At 35.8% G+C, this 18343-nt stretch overlaps 1 protein-coding gene across 4 annotated transcripts in view; it reads left to right on the top strand.

Moving 5' to 3' along the window:
- The window catches only part of VPS37A (VPS37A subunit of ESCRT-I), a 47431-nt gene extending 31096 nt beyond the window's left edge, over positions 1 to 16335 (top strand). For 2 of the 4 annotated variants that reach the window (XM_089325878.1, XM_089325879.1), the window contains exons 6-12: positions 1039 to 1109; positions 5431 to 5558; positions 5642 to 5700; positions 5775 to 5843; positions 11842 to 11985; positions 13502 to 13582; positions 15093 to 15644. In XM_089325878.1, the coding sequence (XP_089182004.1) occupies positions 1039 to 1109; positions 5431 to 5558; positions 5642 to 5700; positions 5775 to 5843; positions 11842 to 11985; positions 13502 to 13582 (552 nt within the window). In that variant the 3' untranslated portion in view covers positions 15093 to 15644. Of the gene's footprint in view, positions 1 to 1038; positions 1110 to 5430; positions 5559 to 5641; positions 5701 to 5774; positions 5844 to 11841; positions 11986 to 13501; positions 13583 to 15092 lie in introns of all 4 variants that reach the window. The other 2 variants (XM_051842600.3, XM_002709510.6) reach the window with 2 other exon arrangements.
- The last annotated feature ends 2008 nt before the right edge of the window (positions 16336 to 18343 follow it).

The raw sequence follows: 18343 nt of genomic DNA, 5'->3' as shown, positions 1-18343 counted from the left end.
TCACTGTGCACTTACTCCTCATGTAGGATCTCTGTCCTTAATGTGCTGTGCATTGAGATTTAATGCTATAACGAGTACTCAAACAATATATTTCACTTTGTGTTTCTATGGGGGTGCAAACTGTTGAAATCTTTACTTAATGCATACTAAACTGATCCTCTGTAAAAAAAAAAAAAAAAAGAAATTATCAATTCCCAACTTGACTCTCACTGGGATTAAACATGACAATAGGTCTGATCTGATTTCATCATCATTTAAAAAAAATCATCTATTATTTTGGGAGCAAACTTTGAAATCCTTACTTAATGTATACTAAGCTGATCTTCTGTATATTAAGATAATCAAAAATGAATCTTAATGTGAATGGAAGGGGAGAGGGAGTGGGAAAGGGGAGGGTTGTGGGTGGAGGGACGGTATGGGAGGGAAGCCATTGTAATCCATAAATCGTACTTTGGAAATTTATATTCATTAAATAAAAGTTAAAAAAAAAAGGCTTTGAGCATGTTACAATTAGTATAAACAATTAAAAGAGAACTTTTCAAGGGTGCCTGAGTGCAAAAAGTCATATACATTCAAACAGTTGACTCTGTTTCTCATCAACTCTAAAGTCTCATTAAACTTAGATATGTAACAGTTTAGATTACTGCCAAATTATTGTTATTCTAAACAATGCTTTTCTCTTAGGAGAAATATGCTATTTGTATATATCACTGAAATCCACAGATAGTTTTCCATACCTGTCACAGATACACATAAGAGATTTATACAGTCATCTAAGAAAGAGAGCTAACATAGGTATATACGCAGCTCTCATTGCCCCCTGCCCCAAGAAAAACAGCCCTATATGTACAAAGTTGCACTGCAAAAAAATAGGTTGATAATAAAAGGAAAAAATATAGACAATGTGAAGTGTGGTAAACATGAAGATATAGCAATGAAAGCAGCATGGGATATAGTATTTTAAAAATGACTTTTAAAAGCAAACAACAGCACCAAAGAGATGGCTGAAATTTAATGCCATTTAAAACTCTTCTTCAGATAAGCCAGAATGGTTTTGGTTACAAGATGCCAGAAGTCCCTGAAGCATTTCCTGAACTCTCAGAACTAAGGTAAAAGCCTGGAGAGTAAAGTTGGTATCATTGTCTGTTTTATTTATAAGTATAAGCCAGATCATTTGATGTCTACATTAAATAAAAAGATTTTTAAAATATTCACAAATCTCATAGTGTGGTTATCATAAGTGGAAAAATTTTATAAACCAGTTTTAAGTCTTACAGGTTGTATTTATTGAGTGACTAGTATATACCCAAGGATTTTTGTAGCTTCTAGAAATGATATAATAGTTATCAAGATAATAGTGTTATTTCTCTCATATGGCTTACATTTAAAAAAATGATTTCTAAATATATTATTCTTGATCATTTCAAAATGTATCTTGGCCTATTTCAGATCTTTAGTCAATAAACTTTGTATATAGAGAAGTAGATGAAATCTATCCTAAAGTATTAGCCAGGTATTATAAAGCCAACATTTTATTTGAATTTTTGGTGGATAAATTTTTAATGTTTAAGTGCACGATAGAGTTATTCACTGAACACTGCTCCCCTAAGATGCCCCATGAAAAGGATTTTGTGGCCATTGAGTTTAGGGAAAACCTGCGTTCTTTTTATCCCCTTGGGGATTTATAGTACTAATAAGGTTACTATTATTAAGACTGTTGAATGCAAGTAAGAAATATTTTTTTGCAGTTCTTTTTATTTTTAGGTTATATCCACCAGAGATGTACAACCACATATCCATAACAGATTTTACAATTCAGATTTTTTAAATTTGACCCAATCCTTAACTGTCAGTTTTAGGAAATGCTTTTTTTTTTTTTTGCTAATAATTAAATTGTAAGAGATGTTTACAGTATGCCACATGCATGTTTAGGGTTAATGTTCATAACAACTCCATAGTGTTGTATTTCCCTCCCTCCCTTCCTTTCTTCCTTTCATTCTTCCTCTTTCCTGGTTTTTCTCATTTTTTTCTTATTATAGCCCTAATCAACATCCTCATCATACATAAACATTAAATTATGAATTATTTAATATATCTCTAGTGTCAAATCTTTTTCTTGGTGGTTGGGATCAAGATTCAAAACAAGGCACATCTATTGGATTTGGATACTTGCTATCTTAAATTTTTTTTGGTCATGAAATATTTTCCCCATTGTTACATGTGCACATACATAAAAACACTCATATTTCAAGCGTTATATTTAATATATATTATGCATTTATTGAAGAAATTGGTTATTTGTTCTCTAGAATTTCCCACATTGACTTGAATGTATCTGTTTTTTTTTTTTTTAATTTGAGAAATACAAATTTCATAAGTACAATTTTAGGAATATAGTTAGTCTTCCTATAGTACCCTCCATCCCACCCCTCCTCTTACCCCTCTTTTTCCTCCCTCTCCCCTTCCCAGTCCCATTCTCCATTCATTTTCAATTAACTGTACACAGAAGATCAACTCTACTAAGTAAAGGTTTCAAAGCGCACGCACACACACACACAAATGCTTCCAGGTTTGTTTTTGTTGTATGAGATTGCTTTAGCTAATCGGGGTCTCCTGTGCCTTCATATGAATTCCAGCATCATTTTTTCTGGATCTGAGTAGAATTTCTTTGGTATTTTAATTGGTTTCACATTGAATCTGTAGATTGCTTTTGGAAGAATGGACATTTTGATGATATTGATTCTTTTAGTCCATGAAAGTGGAAGATGTTTCCATTTTTTTCTGTATCTTCTTTTTCTCTCTTGAGTATTTTGTTATTCTCATTGTAGAGATCTTTGATCAACATCCTTGGTTAAATTTATTCCAAGGTTTTGGGCTTTTTCTTTTTTTTGTAGCTATTGTGAGTGGGATCGATCTTGTAAGCTGTCTCAGCATTGGCATTGTCTTTGTATACAAAGGCTGTTGAATTTTGTGTATTGACTTTATATCCTGCAACTTTACTAAACTCTTCTATGAGTTCCAATAATCTCTTATTGGAGTCTTTTGGATCCCCTACATTTAGAATTATGTTATCTGCAAATAGAGATAGTTTGACTTCCTCCCTCCCAATTTATATCCCTTTGTTTTCTTTTCCTTGCCTAATGGTTGTGGCTAAAAACCCAGGACTATATTGATAGCAATTGTGAGAGTGGACATCCTTGTCTGGTACCGGATCTCAGTGGGAATGCTTCCATCTTTTCCCCATTCAGTAGAACACTGGCCATGGGTTTGTCATAGATTGCCTTGATTGTGTTGAGGAATGTTCCTTCTATATCCAATTTGCTTGGCATTTTCATCATGAAAGGGTTCTGGATTTTATCAAATGCTTTCTCTGCATAATCATATGTTTTTTGTTCTGTAGTCTGTTAATGTGATATATCACATTGATTTTGTGAATGTTGAACCATACCTGCAAACCAGGGATAAATCCCTTGATCTGGATGAATGATCTTTCTGATGTGTGTTGGATTCAATTGGCTAGTATTTTGTTCAGAATTATTGCGTATATGTTCATCAGGGAAATTGGGCTGTAGTTCTTTTTCTCTGTTGCTTCTTTTTTAGGTTTAGGAATTAAGGTGATGCTAGCTTCATAGAATTTGGGAGGATTCCCTCTTTTTCAATTGTTCTGAATAGTTTGAGAAGAATTGGAGTTCTCCTTTAAATGTCTGGTAATATTCAGCAGTGAAGCCATTTGGTCTTGGGCTTTTCTTTGTTGGGAGGGTCTTCATTACTGATTAAATTTGCATCTTGGTTATGGATCTCTATACATTCTAGGTTTCCTGGTTTGTTGTCATACAGCTCTTTGTAGTAATTTCTGATGATTCTTTTTATTTCTATGGAATCTATTGTTATATTTCCTTTTTTTCTCTAATTTTATTGATTTGGGTCTTCTCCTTTTTAAATTTTTATTTTTTCAACATTTTTTGAAATATATATGTCAGGAAATGCACTTAGGTATACAGATCAATGAGGGTTTTTTTTTTTTTTTCATCAAATTACTCTAGTAGTTAACACCTAAATTAGAAACAAAGCACTATTAGTACTCCAAGAGTCTTCACTATTCCCCTCTTCTCCATTTCTTTTAACATGTGAAATGAGTACTTTGTCTTTTACATGGTAAGATTTAGTGAAGAAATATTTATATACAAAATGATCTGACTTCAACACAATTTTTATCCTTCTTTATATATTAACTCCCATAAATAAAATACGATACTTTTCTTTTTCATTTTGGCTCACTTCAGTCAGTATAATGGTCTCCAGTTGCATATGTTTTGTTGCAAATGTCAGGATTTTATTATTTTTTATGGCTAAGTATTCTGTTTTGTCTGTATACCAGTTTCTTTATCCATTCATCAGTTGATAGACATCTAGGTTGATTTCAGATCTTAGCTTTTTTGAATTGATCTGCTATAAACATGAGATGCATTTAACTTTTTTGTACACTGATTTCATTTCCTTTGGGAATATTCCCAGGAGTGGAATGACTATGGTCTATTTTCAGATTCCCAGGGAATCCCCATAGTGTCTTCCATATGGGTGTACCAATTTACATTCCCACCAACGGTGTATTAGGGCACCCTTTTCCCCACTTCCTCACTAGCCTTTGTAATTCTTTGATTTTTGGATGATAGCCATTCAGAAATCTACCCATTTCTTCTAGATTTTCCGATTTGTTGGTAAATAGCTGTTTGTAATAATTCCTAATTATTATTTCTGCTTCTGTGGTGTCAGAACATTTCATTTTGCATCTCTGATTTTGTTTATTCCACTCCCTCCTCCAACCCCTTTTTGTTAGGCCAATAGTTGATCAATTTTGTTTTTTTTTTTTTTTTTTTTTCAAAAACAGCTCTTCATTCACTGATCTTTAGTATAGTTTTTGATTTGAATTTGTTTACTTCTAAATTTTTATTATTTCCTTAATCTTAATTGGAGGTTTGGTTCCTTTTTTCCCCTATATCCTAGAGCTGCATTGTTAGATCATTAATTTGGATCCTTTCCAATTTTTTAATGTAGGTAATTAATTGCTATAAAGTTTACTCTTAACACGGCTTTAGCCATATCCCATAAGTTTTGATATGTTGTGTTTACATTTTCATTCATTTCAAGGAATTTTATTTCTTCTGTGACCCACTGTTCATTCAGGCACATGTTGTTCAGTCTCCATGTGTTTGTTTCCTCTTTTTTTTTTTTTTTTTTTTCAGCTTCATCCATTGTGATCAGAAAAGATAAATATTTATCCTTCTTATGTGTTTATATAAACTTTGATATCTTTAAATATTTAGAATCCTATCAACCAAATAAAATGGAAAACTTCTTAATGTTTACCATCATGGAGGAAAACTGAGATGGCTGATATTCACTAACATTTTTAAAATTTTGTCTTTCTAGTGTGTCTCAACTAACAGATATGAATGAACAAGAGGAGATCTTACTAGAACAGTTTCTGACTTTGCCTCAACTAAAACAAATTATTAACGACAAGGATGACTTAGTAAAAAGTATTGAGGAACTAGCAAGTATGTCTTCCCTTATTTCTCCCCAGATTTCCTGAGAAAAATGAGATCTTTGCCTAGAAATAAACCAGAGACTTATCTTGCAGGAAAAAATCTCCTTTTGGAGCCCAGCTTGGAAGCCAAAAGGCAAACTGTTTTAGAGAAGGTGAGTTAGTTATCATCTTGAAGAAATTTATGTAATTAATTGTAGAACAAACAGCATGTGATTTTCTCTTTTAGTATGAATTGCTTACACAAATGAAATCTACTTTTGAAAAGAAGATGCAAAGACAGCATGAACTTAGTGAGGTAAGATCATTGGGTGCTTTTCCTTTCCCATAACAATGTTTTATTTTAATGTGTATGAGCCACATTCTTTCATTGCTAACTAAAACTATTAGGTATCTGACTGTATAAGGCATAACTGTAAATGGAGATGAATGGCTCTTTTATTTTTGTTTTTAAAGATTTATTTATTTGAAAGGCAGAGGGGAAGAGAGAAAGAAAGAGGTCTTTCATCCTTTGGTTCACTCCCCAAATGCTCACAACAGCTGGAGCTGGAGCTGGACCAGGCTGAGGGCAGGAACAAAGAACTCCATCTGGGTTTCTCATGTGGTGCAGGGGCACAAACACTTGGGCCATCTTTTGCTGCCTTCTCAGGCAGGGAGCTAGAGCTAGATTGGAAGCAAAACATCTGGAACTTGAACTGGTGCCTCTGATAAAGGATGCTGGCATCTGAGACAGCAGCTTAAACCAGTGTGCTGCAACAATTAACTTGATAAACAGCTCTTAGTCATGAGGCATTATAAATTATTTGTGCTCAGAGCATATCTGTTTCCAAAAAGTTAAAAATTGAAAATCACAAATTACTCCAAATAGGTTTTATGCTGGAAAATGAGTTATATGAAAAATCAAAGTATTTTATAAAATTCATTGCCAAAAGAACAAATCTTTAAAAGGAGAATGGAGGATGTAATATTTATATCTCATACCAATAGGCAACATTATAGTAAACAATATTCCATATCCTTTAAAATCTGGAATTTTGAAATGTAAAACCAATTTAATAGGGGCTGGTATTGTGGCAGATGGTTAAGATGCTGTTTGTGATGCCAGCATCCCATATTGGAGTGTCAATTTGAATCCTAGCTGCTTCACTTCATTCATTCTTTCATTCATTCATTTATTTTGACAGGCAGAGTTAGACAGTGAGAGCAAGAGACAGAGACAGAGAGAGAAAGGTCTTCCTTCTGTTGGTTCACCTCCACAATGGCTGCTACGGCCGGCACACTGCGCCGATCCAAAGCTAGGAGCCAGGTGCTTCCTCCTGGTCTCCTATGCGGGTGCAGGGCCAAAGCACTGGGGCCATCCTCCACTGCCTTCCCGGGCCACAGCAAAGAGCTGGACTGGAAGAGGAGCAGCCAGGCAGATCTGGGACAGAACCGGCACCCCAGCCGGGACTAGAACCCGGGGTGGCAGCGCCGCAGGTGGAGGATTAGCTGCTCCACTTCTGATCCAGCTTCCTGCTTATGTGCCTGGGAAGGCAGCAGAGAATGGCCCAAGTAATTGAGTCACCACCAACCATTTTGGGGACCTGCATGGAGTTTCTGGTTTGAGTTCAGCCTCATCCAGACCTGGCTGTTGTGGCAGTTTGAGGAAAAATAGATGGTAGATCTATCTGTTTCACTGTTTCTATTGCTCTGCTTTTGAAATAAATAATAAATACTTTTTGGATGAAAAAAGTACAATATAATAAAACATAAAAGAAATAGAGTAAACATTTATAATGAAGTTCAGATAATGATTGTCCTTTAGAATAAAGGAAATAATAATAGCTAACACTGGAGAATTAATGTGTCTTGTTCTACACTCAAGCTATTTATATAAACTGGGCTGTTATTACTCCAACCCCTATGAGGTAGGTCCTGTTAACCTTTTTTCCATTTTACAGATGAGGAAAGTAAAGTACAGGGAGATTACATAACCCCTTTTAAGTCATATAAATAGAAAATACTAGGAATCAAACCTAAACAGTCCTCTCTCATGGAATCAATACTATTAAGTAGGCAACAGAGCTTAGTACAGGTTGAAGAAATTTTTGACCATAGTCAACATTCCTTATACAAACTCTTAGTAAACCAAAATTAGAAATTCTTTATTTGATAAAGAATATTAATTAGATACTGGCTGCAAATATACAGAATGGCTAACCATTTCCAGGATCCCATTAATGTTGGGAATAAGAGGGCAATACACTGGTGCCAGCATTGTGTTATAGTGGGTAAAGCTGCTGTCTGTGACCCCAGCATCCCATATGGGTGCCAGCCTGAGACCAGCTGCTCCACTTCCCATCCAACACCCTACTAATGTGCCTAGAAAAGCAACCTCTGCACCGTGGGAGACCCAGAAGAAACTCCTGGCTTCAGCCTGGCCCAGCTGTTGAGGCCATGTGGAGAGTGATCCAACGGATGGAAGATTTTCTCTTCCCTCTTTCTCCCTCTAACTCTCTGACTTTCCAACAAAAAAATCTGATTGAGGTTCTGACCACAAGCAAGAAAAATAAAAACTAAAAAAAGTATTGAAGTTTGCCAAAAATAATATAATGATCCTATAGAACTGAGAAATATTTTCCTGTGTTCCAGCAATTACTACGACAAAATGAAATAGGTTAAAAAACAGTAATGAAATTGTAAAATACTTAAGACATTAATCTGATGAAGTAATTTAGGAAACTCTACTGAATGACATATAAAAAGATCCAAGTTTTCTTTTTTCTTTAAATTTATTTGAATGGCAGAGTTACAGAGAAGGGGAGGAGAGACAGATCTTCCATCTGCTGGTTCACTCTCCAAATGGCCACAGTGTTCAGAACTAGGCCTGGCAGAGTCTCCTGCATGGATACAGGATTCCAGTGCTTGAACACAGACACCTTTCTACTTATTTACATCTATAATTTCTTTCAGCAGTGTTTTGTTTTTAAGTGTACAAGTCTCTTTACCTATTTAATTCTGTCACTTTGGCCATATTTTGTGCATTAGAACTTAGTCCCTAGGTCCAGCCTACACTCAAGGGAGGGGATTCCCCAAGGATAACAGTGCCAGGTTGAGAATCTTAAAGGGCTCATCTTGGGGGTGCCTACCATAATTGCAAAATTGGGCCATCTTCTGTTGCTTTCCCAGGCACATTAGTAGGGAGCTAGATTGGAAGTGGGGCATCCCATATCAGATGCCAGTGTTACATGTGGAGGCTTAACCTGCTATGCCACAATGCTAGGCCCCAAGATCTAAGTTTTCTATTTTCTAAGGCTGTTTACAGACACATAAAATATTCATGGAATGAAAGACACAGTATTATAAAGACTTCATTCTTTTTAAAGGTTTACTTATTTGGGAGGCAGAGTTTCAGAGAGAGAGAGAGGGAGAGACAGAGAGAAAGGTCTTCCATCTGCTGGTTCACTCTCCAAATAGCTGCAAAGGCCGGAGCTGGTCCAATCCGAAACCAGGAGCCAGGAGCTGCTTCCAGGTCTCCCAGGCAGGTGGAGGGACCCACCCATCTTCCACTGCTTTCCCAGGCCGTTATCAGGGAGCTGGATCAGAAGTGGAGCAGCCGGGACTGGAGCCCGTGCCCATATGGGATACTCGTGCCGCAGGCAGAGGCTTAACCTACTATGTCACAGTGCCAGCCCCTTTTTTGAAAATAATATAAATTTGATAGTTTTTATTGCAATCTCAAGAATCTTTTTTTAAAATGTTTGTTTATTTTAAACAGAGATCTTCTGTCTGCTAGTTTACTCCCCCAGATGGTCAAAACAGCCAGAGTTGGGCCAGGCTGAAGCCAGGAATTTCATCTTGGTCTCCCATGTACATGGCAGGGGCCCACACCCTTGGGCTATCTTCCACTACTTTTCCCAAGTCATAAATAGGGACTTGGATCAGAAGTGGAGCAGGCGGAAACTAGTGCCCATATGGGTTGCCAGCGTCAGACGGTGGCTTTACCTGTTGTGCCACAATACTGGCCCCAAACCTTTTTTAATCTAAAATGAAGTTTTTCTAAATTGCACCTGGAAAAACTAAGTAGAAGTGGTTAGGAAACAAAAATAAAAAATGAGGAAGACCTCCCTTTCCCAGTATCAAAATATACTATAAAACCTCATTATTTAAAATGGGATTGTAGTTTTTTCAAAAAAGAAACAGGTATGTGCAACAGACTGCTGAGTTCAAAAATAAATTTGTGTAATTGCTTTAATGTGTGCAGGAACCTGTGTTTTATTCTCCACTGTATAACCAACACTTGGTCCAGTGCTTGGCATATAGTAGGTACTCAGTTTGGCACATAGTAGGTACTCAGTTAATATTGAAGGAATAAATAGAAGCATTTGAAAATATGCTAACTTCCATAATTTTTTAAAAAGCAAGAAAAAACATTGGCATGAACCAAATTTGTAAATACAGATAACCAGTTTTGACAAGGATGGTAAGAAAATGGTGCATTTCTATATGATTATGTGTCACAGTGAGATATCACCCCATAGTAATCAAAATGAGCATTATTAAAAGTAGTTCTGACAATTAAGTTTTTTGTCTACTTTGAGTAAGTTACTGTAAATGAGGTAAGGTGAGGATCCAACTTTATTCTTTTCCATGTGGATTTCCAGTTTTTCTAGTGTCATTTGTTGAACAGACTCCTTTCCCCAGTGGATGAACTTAACACTTTGACTGAAAAATCATTTGAACATGTGTGTGTAAGGATTTATTTCTGGGCTCCTTATTCTGCTAGTCCAAATGTTCTTTGCTAGAACTACACTATTTTGATTATTGTGTCTTTATACCAAGTGTTCAAATCAGCAAATATGAATCATTTAACTTTGTCCTTTTTCAAAAATTATTCTGCCTATTCGAGGTCTCTTGAAATCCCCTTATACATTTTAGGAAGGGTTTTGCTATTTAGATTTTGAATTGCATTGAATCTGTAGATCACTTAGTATTGTTATTTTTTTTTTTTAAAGATGCATCTGTTTATTTTGAAAGTCAAAGGTTATAGAGAGAGTGAGATTTTTCATCAGCCGGTTCACTCTCCACATGGCCATAATGGCCAGCACTGGGCCAGGCCAAAGCCAGGAGCTTCATCTAGATCTCCCAAGTGGATGGCAGGGGCTCCAATACTTGGATCATCCTCTGCTGCTTTTCCTAGGCCATTAGTAGGCAGTTGCAGCTGAAGTGGAGCAACTGGGACACAGACAAGTGCCCATATGGGATGCCAGTATCACAGGCAGCGGTTTTACTGACTGTGCCACAACACTGGCCCCAGTATTTATTTATTTATTTTTGACAGGCAGAGTGGACAGAGAGAGAGAGACAGAGAGACAGAGAAAGGTCTTCCTTTTGCTGTTGGTTAACCCCCCCAATGGCTGCTGCGGCCAGTGTGCTGCGGCTGGCGCACCGCGCTGATCTGAAGTTGGCCCCAGTATTTTCATCTTAATAATATTTAATCATCCAATGTGTGAACACAGATGCCTTTTTTAATTTTTTTTTTTTTTTGACAGAGTGGACAGTGAGAGAGAGACAGAGAGAAAGGTCTTCCCTTTTTGCTGTTGGTTCACCCTCCAATGGCCGCAGCGGCCGGCGCACTGCGCTGATCCAAAGGCAGGAGCCAGGTGCTTCTCCTGGTCTCCTATGGGGTGCAGGGCCCAAGCACTTGGGCCATCCTCCACTGCACTCCCGGGCCATAGCAGAGAGCTGGCCTGGAAGAGGAGCAACCGGGACAGAATCTGGCGCCCCGACGGGGACTAGAACCCGCTGTGTCGGCGCCACTAGGCGGAGGATTAGCCTATTGAGCCATGGTGCTGGCCAACACAGATGCCTTTCCACTTATTTACATCTGTAATTTCTCTCAGCAGTGTTTTGTGTTTACAAGTCTTTTTTTAAGTTTAATTCTGTCACGTTGACCATATTTTGTGCATTAGCAGTCCCTAGGTGCAGCCTACACTCAAAGGAGGGGATTCCCCAAGGACAACAGTGCCAGGTTGGGAATCTTAAGGTGGTTAACTTGAGGGTGCCTACCACAATGATCTAATTGCAAAATTCCCAGGAGAGGGCAGTCGTTTTTCTCAGGTTTTCAGCAGCCAGTGGATTGGTTTCTTTTGTGTTAGGTACCTGCTCCTACATCCAAATGTTGAGAATGTGGGTAGAAGATCTCCTCAAAAAAGAGGTTATCTCAGTCATACAGTGAATTGCTTCTTGGCTCTACCTCATTTGTTTCCCTCTAAGGAGCATCATAAACTAATGTCGTGCTTGATTTTCTTTTTTAGAGCTGTAGTGCAAGTGCCCTTCAGGCAAGATTGAAAGTAGCTGCACATGAAGCTGAAGAAGAATCTGATAATATTGCTGAAGATTTCTTGGAGGGAAAAACTGAAATAGATGATTTTCTCAGTAGCTTCATGGAAAAGAGAACAGTATGTAATACTCTTCAGTTGAGGACAAGTGACACTGTAATACCAAATTGCTTAAGCCTACTCATAAGAACTTTAGCACATTATTGAACTACAGTTTTTAGAGCTATGAGAGGAATCTGAACTGCCTCAATTGAGCTTGACAGCAATATCCTACTGTAACTTTAAATCTGCTCATTCTGATTACACAAACAGATGAATCAAATAATAGTTCTGGTTCAGATGCTATAGTTTCTGTATGATTTTTTTAAAAAGGTTTATTTATTTGAAAAGTATAGTTACAGAGAGGCAGAGAGAGAAAGAGATCTTCTATCTGTTGGTTCACTCCCCAGATGGGTTTAAGGGCCAGAGTGAGGAGCTTCTTCCAGGTCTCCTCCCTGGGTGCAGGGGCCCAAGTACTTGGGCCATCTTCTACTGCCTTTCCAGGCACATTAACAGGGAGCTGGATTGGAAGTGGAGTAGCTGAGACTCAACCCAGTGCCCATATGGGATGCTGGCATGGCAGGCACTGGCTTTACCCACTATACCAAGCGTCGGCTCCTGTATCATTCTCTAGAAAAGCTGGTAATCAGCTTAATTCTAGTATTAATAGTTGTAATATACTCCTGAGTAGCCTGTTTTACAGGTTGTTTAAAGAGATAATAATCTAGAGAGATTAAAATATTTAAAATATTAACATCTATGTACAGCTTCTGTTCTGATTTTCCCATTATATTTAAAGAAAAAAATCTGCTTAGCCATTTAATAAGGTCCCCTTAATAAATATTAAATATTTACCTAAACGCTCTGGAAGACAACATTTTAAAGGTAATCTTTTGTTAATATACCTTATGTATTATCTTGGTAAGGCAGGTGGAACAGATTTTTTTTCCCCCTCCCTCAGATTTATTTATTCAAAAGGCAGAATTACAGGGAGAGACAAAGAGAAAATGATCTTCCATCCGTTGGTTCACTCCCCAGATGGCTTCATTGGCTGGGGCTAGGCCAGGCTGACTCCATTCTAGTCTCTCATGTGGGTGACACAGTAACATGGACCCAAGAACTTGGGTCATATTCTACAGCTTTCCTGGAGCATTAGCAGGGAGCTGTATTGGATGTGGAAGAACTAGGATAAGAACCAGCACTCAAATGGGATACTGGCATGGCAGGTGGAAGCTTAACCTGCTTCGTCACAACACAAGCCCCTGTCATTTTTCATGAGAGAAAATGGAAGTTCAGAGTGCTAGTGACTTGCCTATGGTTTTAGCATTAAAGGCACTGATTTCTGACCCATTATTCTTTAATACTATATAGCTCTGCTTTGAAGTTTTTGTTAATCTTCTTGATTAACAGCAGGAATTACTTCACTATTTTAAAAATGCAAATATTTGAGGTTAGACATCAAAAATCAGAATATGTTTTATATTCTGGAAGTTTAGGCAAAAGATATCTTAAAAGATTCTTGAAATTCACTCATAATATAGGAAGTAATAGGCACATCTGGAGAAGTAACTGATATTTTAAACAATTTATTTTGTAGATTTGCCACTGTAGAAGAGCCAAAGAAGAGAAACTTCAACAGGTGATAGCAATGCACAGCCAATTTCATGCTCCTCTATAGGTAAATTGTATTTCGAGTTTGAGTCCCAAGGCTATTTAGTCATAATTATTGTTCTGTGTAACATATATAATGCTTTATATTATATATTCTACATTTAAATAACCATATAACCAGTAGCAATCTTTTGGATATTTGGATTTTGATATTGACTTAAACTAATTTTTTAAATTAGTTTATTTGACGGCAGAGTTAGACAGAAAGGGCAAGACAGAGAGCAAGATCTTCCCTCTGATGGTTCACTCCCCAAATGGCTCCATCGGTGGTCCAGGAACCAGGAGCCTATGTGGGTGGCAAAGGCCAAGTTCAAGCCATCTTCTGCTACTTTCTCAGCCTGCAGGCAACTGGATTAGGAGTGGAGTGACTGGGACTAGAACTCGGTTCTCATGTCAAATGCCAGTGTCACAGGTTGGGGATTAACCTGATGTACTACAACACCAATCCATTAAGTGTTTTTTCAACATCTGATAGATCCTTATGTAGATTTGCAAGTTCTTTCTCAGCAGGAGAATTGGCATATTTCTCAATAATCTGATTCAACATTTATTCCTGTAAAATGAATTTCAAGTCTGTGTCTTTTCCATCCCATACTAGGATTATTTCAATAACTTCCTGCCAGTACCCTGCCTTTATAAAGGGTTTCCCTTGTACAGGCATTGACAGATTGATGTTTTTAAAATACTTCCATGATAGAATTTCTGTGCTGCAGAACATATGAGTCCCTAAGCTCCCAGTAATGACAGCGTCAATTCCAAATGTCTCTCTGGTTTTTATGATTCCTGTAATCTAACATATTCCAGATCATCAAATTTAATTTTCCATCTTCCCTTATGTTGTCTTACATATTGTGTTCTTCCTTTTACCTTTATAAAATGCCTTTAAAAATTATTTTGTTTACTTGAGAGATAGAAAGCTCTTATCATTAATTTGTTCCTCCAAATGCCTGCAATAACAGAGCTAGGTTCTGCAAAAGCTGGAGTCAGATACCAGGGATCCAAATACATAAGCTATCGTCTGTTGGTCCCTGGGTGCACACCAGCAGGAAGCGAGAATTGAGAGCAGATCCAGGACTCTTAACTCAGGCCTTCCCTGGGATGCAGGCATCTTAACTTCACTGTATGGGTGAGCTTGCTATTCTTGCTCAATCAGTAAGGCCTGGAGATTGGTGTCATGTGGGCCTCTGCCCAATCAGCTGCTCAGAAGGTGACAAGCGTTCTCTCTCTAGCTCATAGTCATCTGCCCCTTGTACTTAACATTAGTGCCAGCACTGACTTGTTTTATGTCTTGTTTTCCAAATCATAAGGGGGCTGATTTTTGATAGATTTGCAATCTGTACAGCTTGAAAAAAAAGTGGACACTGAATTGCTTATTTATGTGAACATACTAGAATCCTTACCTCACCTCAAGTACCTGATGTATCTTTTTAGAGATATCTCTCAATTGGAGGAGATATACAGAGATTAAAGTTTGTCATCTAAAATTAAATCTTAGATTTTGATTCTTTTCTTTCCAGATCTTCCTGAAAACATGAACTGCCAAGACAGGAATGGGACACAAAACTAAGCACATTGTTTTATATTTTTGACTTGCAAATTGACATTTCATCAACAGTGGCTAAATCCACAGATATACCATATTGATTGTATACAGAACTGAAACTGATTTTGTACAGACTAAAATGATTGCTCTGATCTTTGACAAAATTTTCTGCACTGTTTGCACTAAAACATTTATTTATTGTACATAAGTCCTATCATATTTAAGTTCCAGTACTGTCCCTTTTATTGATTAAATGCCTATGCATATAATTCTAGGTAGTTTTCAATATTTTATAAAACTACTTAAGTTTGTAGTTTTAATTTGAAGCTGACCCATTTCTTTTTTCCTCACAACTTTTTTGAAAAACTATTTTCAACTGTGGAAAGTTCCTATTTTTCTTTTCTGGATAAAATTTTCAAAAGCAGTTTGCTTTAAATAATCATAGTGTCAGGAAACATCAAACCTGTCAGTGTACCATTTCAAGAAAGTAACTTTTAATATTTACAATAAATCAAAAAATAAACCAGCTTCTCCTATATACTTTATTTTTAAAACTAAAGTTGGATTTAAGAAGCAATACGGGTAAATTTTTTTTTACCTATGAGAAAAAAAACTGCCTTTAACCTAAACCAGTCCAACACAAACTTTTTTTAAAAATAAGCACCTACTGTTTTTGTGGTTGGATAAGGATATGCTTTAAGTTCCTAATTTAGAAAAACTTAAATCTTTATTAATAAATAACAAATATAGACACGAAGAAGTCAGTGACTTTTTTTTTTGACCCTAACTGTGAGTTAGATATTCTTTAAGAAAAAAGATACAGCAATAAGTAAAGTTACTGTTAAACTTTTAGGCAATTCTAATTTTTAATAAATTTTTCTCTTTAACTATTCTGAGTTCAGCAGCTTGCTTCCAAAATATGTTACAAAATGAACACATTTCATGGATAGCCCTAAAAACTCATAAGAAAAAATCATATGTGAGTCATGTAAGATAGTATTTAAATCACAAAAATAACCCTATGAGTATTTTTCTTTAAATTTCATTTCAGTACCAGCAAATGGTATGCATTTTATTTTCTCTGACACATTTGACAATAGTTTTATAAAAAACGAAATTAAGATCCTAGAATTAAAAAATCCTGAATACTTAATCTATATTTTTAGGAGGCAAGTATTCACATGGAATATAAATAAAATACTGGATATAGAAAACAATTTTTATTAATTGCTTTGCTTTCTTGCTCTGCATAAGGGCCTGCTGTTTAGTCTTCACAGTGACCACATGAAGAAGGTACAATTATTATTCCTGACTGATCAATAACTGAGGTAAAAATGTTTTAAAATTTTGACAGTTTTTTTGGTAATCAGAAACCTTTCCTTACTGTACTGTCAGAGCTTAAAACAGTCCCAACGTTTTGTGGAGTTCGGTAACTTTCTTAGATACCATGCATATCCCATTACAAGAGACTAGCAAACCACAACCTTTCTTTATAGCATCAATTTTTTTGATCTCCTGATTTTATCAAATATCTTTTAAAGAATTAGGTGTTGTAGAAGCTACATAAAGACAACTAAAATACCATCTAGATGCTTATCCATCTTACCCTCCACTGCTACTTTTCCCTACTCCACCCAAAAATTTTCTCAGTTAATTTCTTGTCCATAATCATATAATTCATCTCAATGTTTTTTACTCTTTAAACTTAAGACTTTGCCACTTCATCTTATACCACTTAACAGCTTAGTTTTTCCTTCAAAATTAATTTATTTGATAACCTCCTTACAACCTGGTCATTAAGTAAAGAAGTTTGATAATAGACTGCATTTAATAAATAGACCATTTGGAGATAGGTTATGAAAACTGCCTGTGTGAATTTGGGTTCTGATATTGCAGTAGACAATGATTTTTGTAATTTTATGGCTGTATATTTTTTGTCATAAAAATTGGCTGTTTTGGAAAAGCAGTGCCAAAAGAAGAAAGAAATATATATCAAATTAATGTTCTAATTTTACTTTAATGTACAACAATAATGGATAGAAATCTGAATCCTAGCAGAAATCTTAGGAGTTTTAACAGATTGTGTAAGGGTGGGTTTTATCATTGGGTATAGATTAAAAACTAGTATTTCAAAATAGGAGTTTTAAAGTCAATGATATTTACTATAGATACCCATTTCAAAGTTGAATGAAATTCCTAGGAATAAATTGAGACTGGGTAATTTATATCAGAATAGAAGATGTCTGACAAGAACATTTAATCATAATTCATATGAGCTTAAATGAAAGGTGGTTCAGATTCATTTTTAGAGAATTATTTAACAAAAATTTATTTCAGGATTTCCTCTCATTCATGTATTCTATAAGGAATTCAATGATTGGTTTTCCAACTCATGATCAAAATACTTGCACATCAATAATTAATAAAATACTTGAGCTCTACATATTACTAGTTGGGAAGTAATATGGAATAAATCAATTTAAAGTTACCTGAAGGCAATAAGTTTTTGGCCACTGCCCTAACTTAAATACTTCCTTATGAATAAGTGAAAATGTAGTTTTAGAAATTTGTCTTATTGAATTGGCCATGTTCTTTCCAAGGCTCTGTGAAAGCACAATAAAATTTATAGGAATGATATACATTTATTGCTTATTAAAATGTTAGTGTTAGGCTAACTTCTAATAACTAAACTAACTTAACATGTACTTAAATTACAGTATTTTGTAAAAAAGGTTAAGGGAACTGAAAAAATTACATGGCTCTCATGTGGAAGATGGCACATTAAGAATTAAATTTTAAAGTAATATATGCTTTTCAAAATAAATGCATAGCCCTACTTGGCATAGATAGTTTGATTTTAAAAATTGTATTATATTTGTAGACATACACTACACCAAATGGGAGAAATTAAAGTTGTATCCTCAAAATTAGGCATGAGTAGAAAAATGGTGTGAACTGACTTGTGTTATAAAAGTGCTATTGCTGCTATATCTGTTTATTAATCATTAGTAAGATATTCCCTGTTACATATAATATATTGCAGAAATCAACAGTCCTCATACTTAATTTGGAAACTGCTCAGCAGAGAACACTCAAATTTTGTATTCTAAAAGAACTGCATTTATTTTTTACATTAGCAATTTTATATTACAAGTCTAATATATTGAAGTTATTCTGTTTTTAAACATGTACAATAGTTACACTATATTATTTATTTATATTGTT

This window comes from Oryctolagus cuniculus, chromosome 2 (genome assembly GCF_051225735.1).
Source record: "Oryctolagus cuniculus isolate XC-2025 breed Fujian yellow rabbit chromosome 2, ASM5122573v1, whole genome shotgun sequence".
In the NCBI taxonomy this organism is placed as follows: Eukaryota; Metazoa; Chordata; class Mammalia; order Lagomorpha; family Leporidae; genus Oryctolagus; species Oryctolagus cuniculus.
This window is presented reverse-complemented; position numbering and strand designations above follow the sequence as displayed.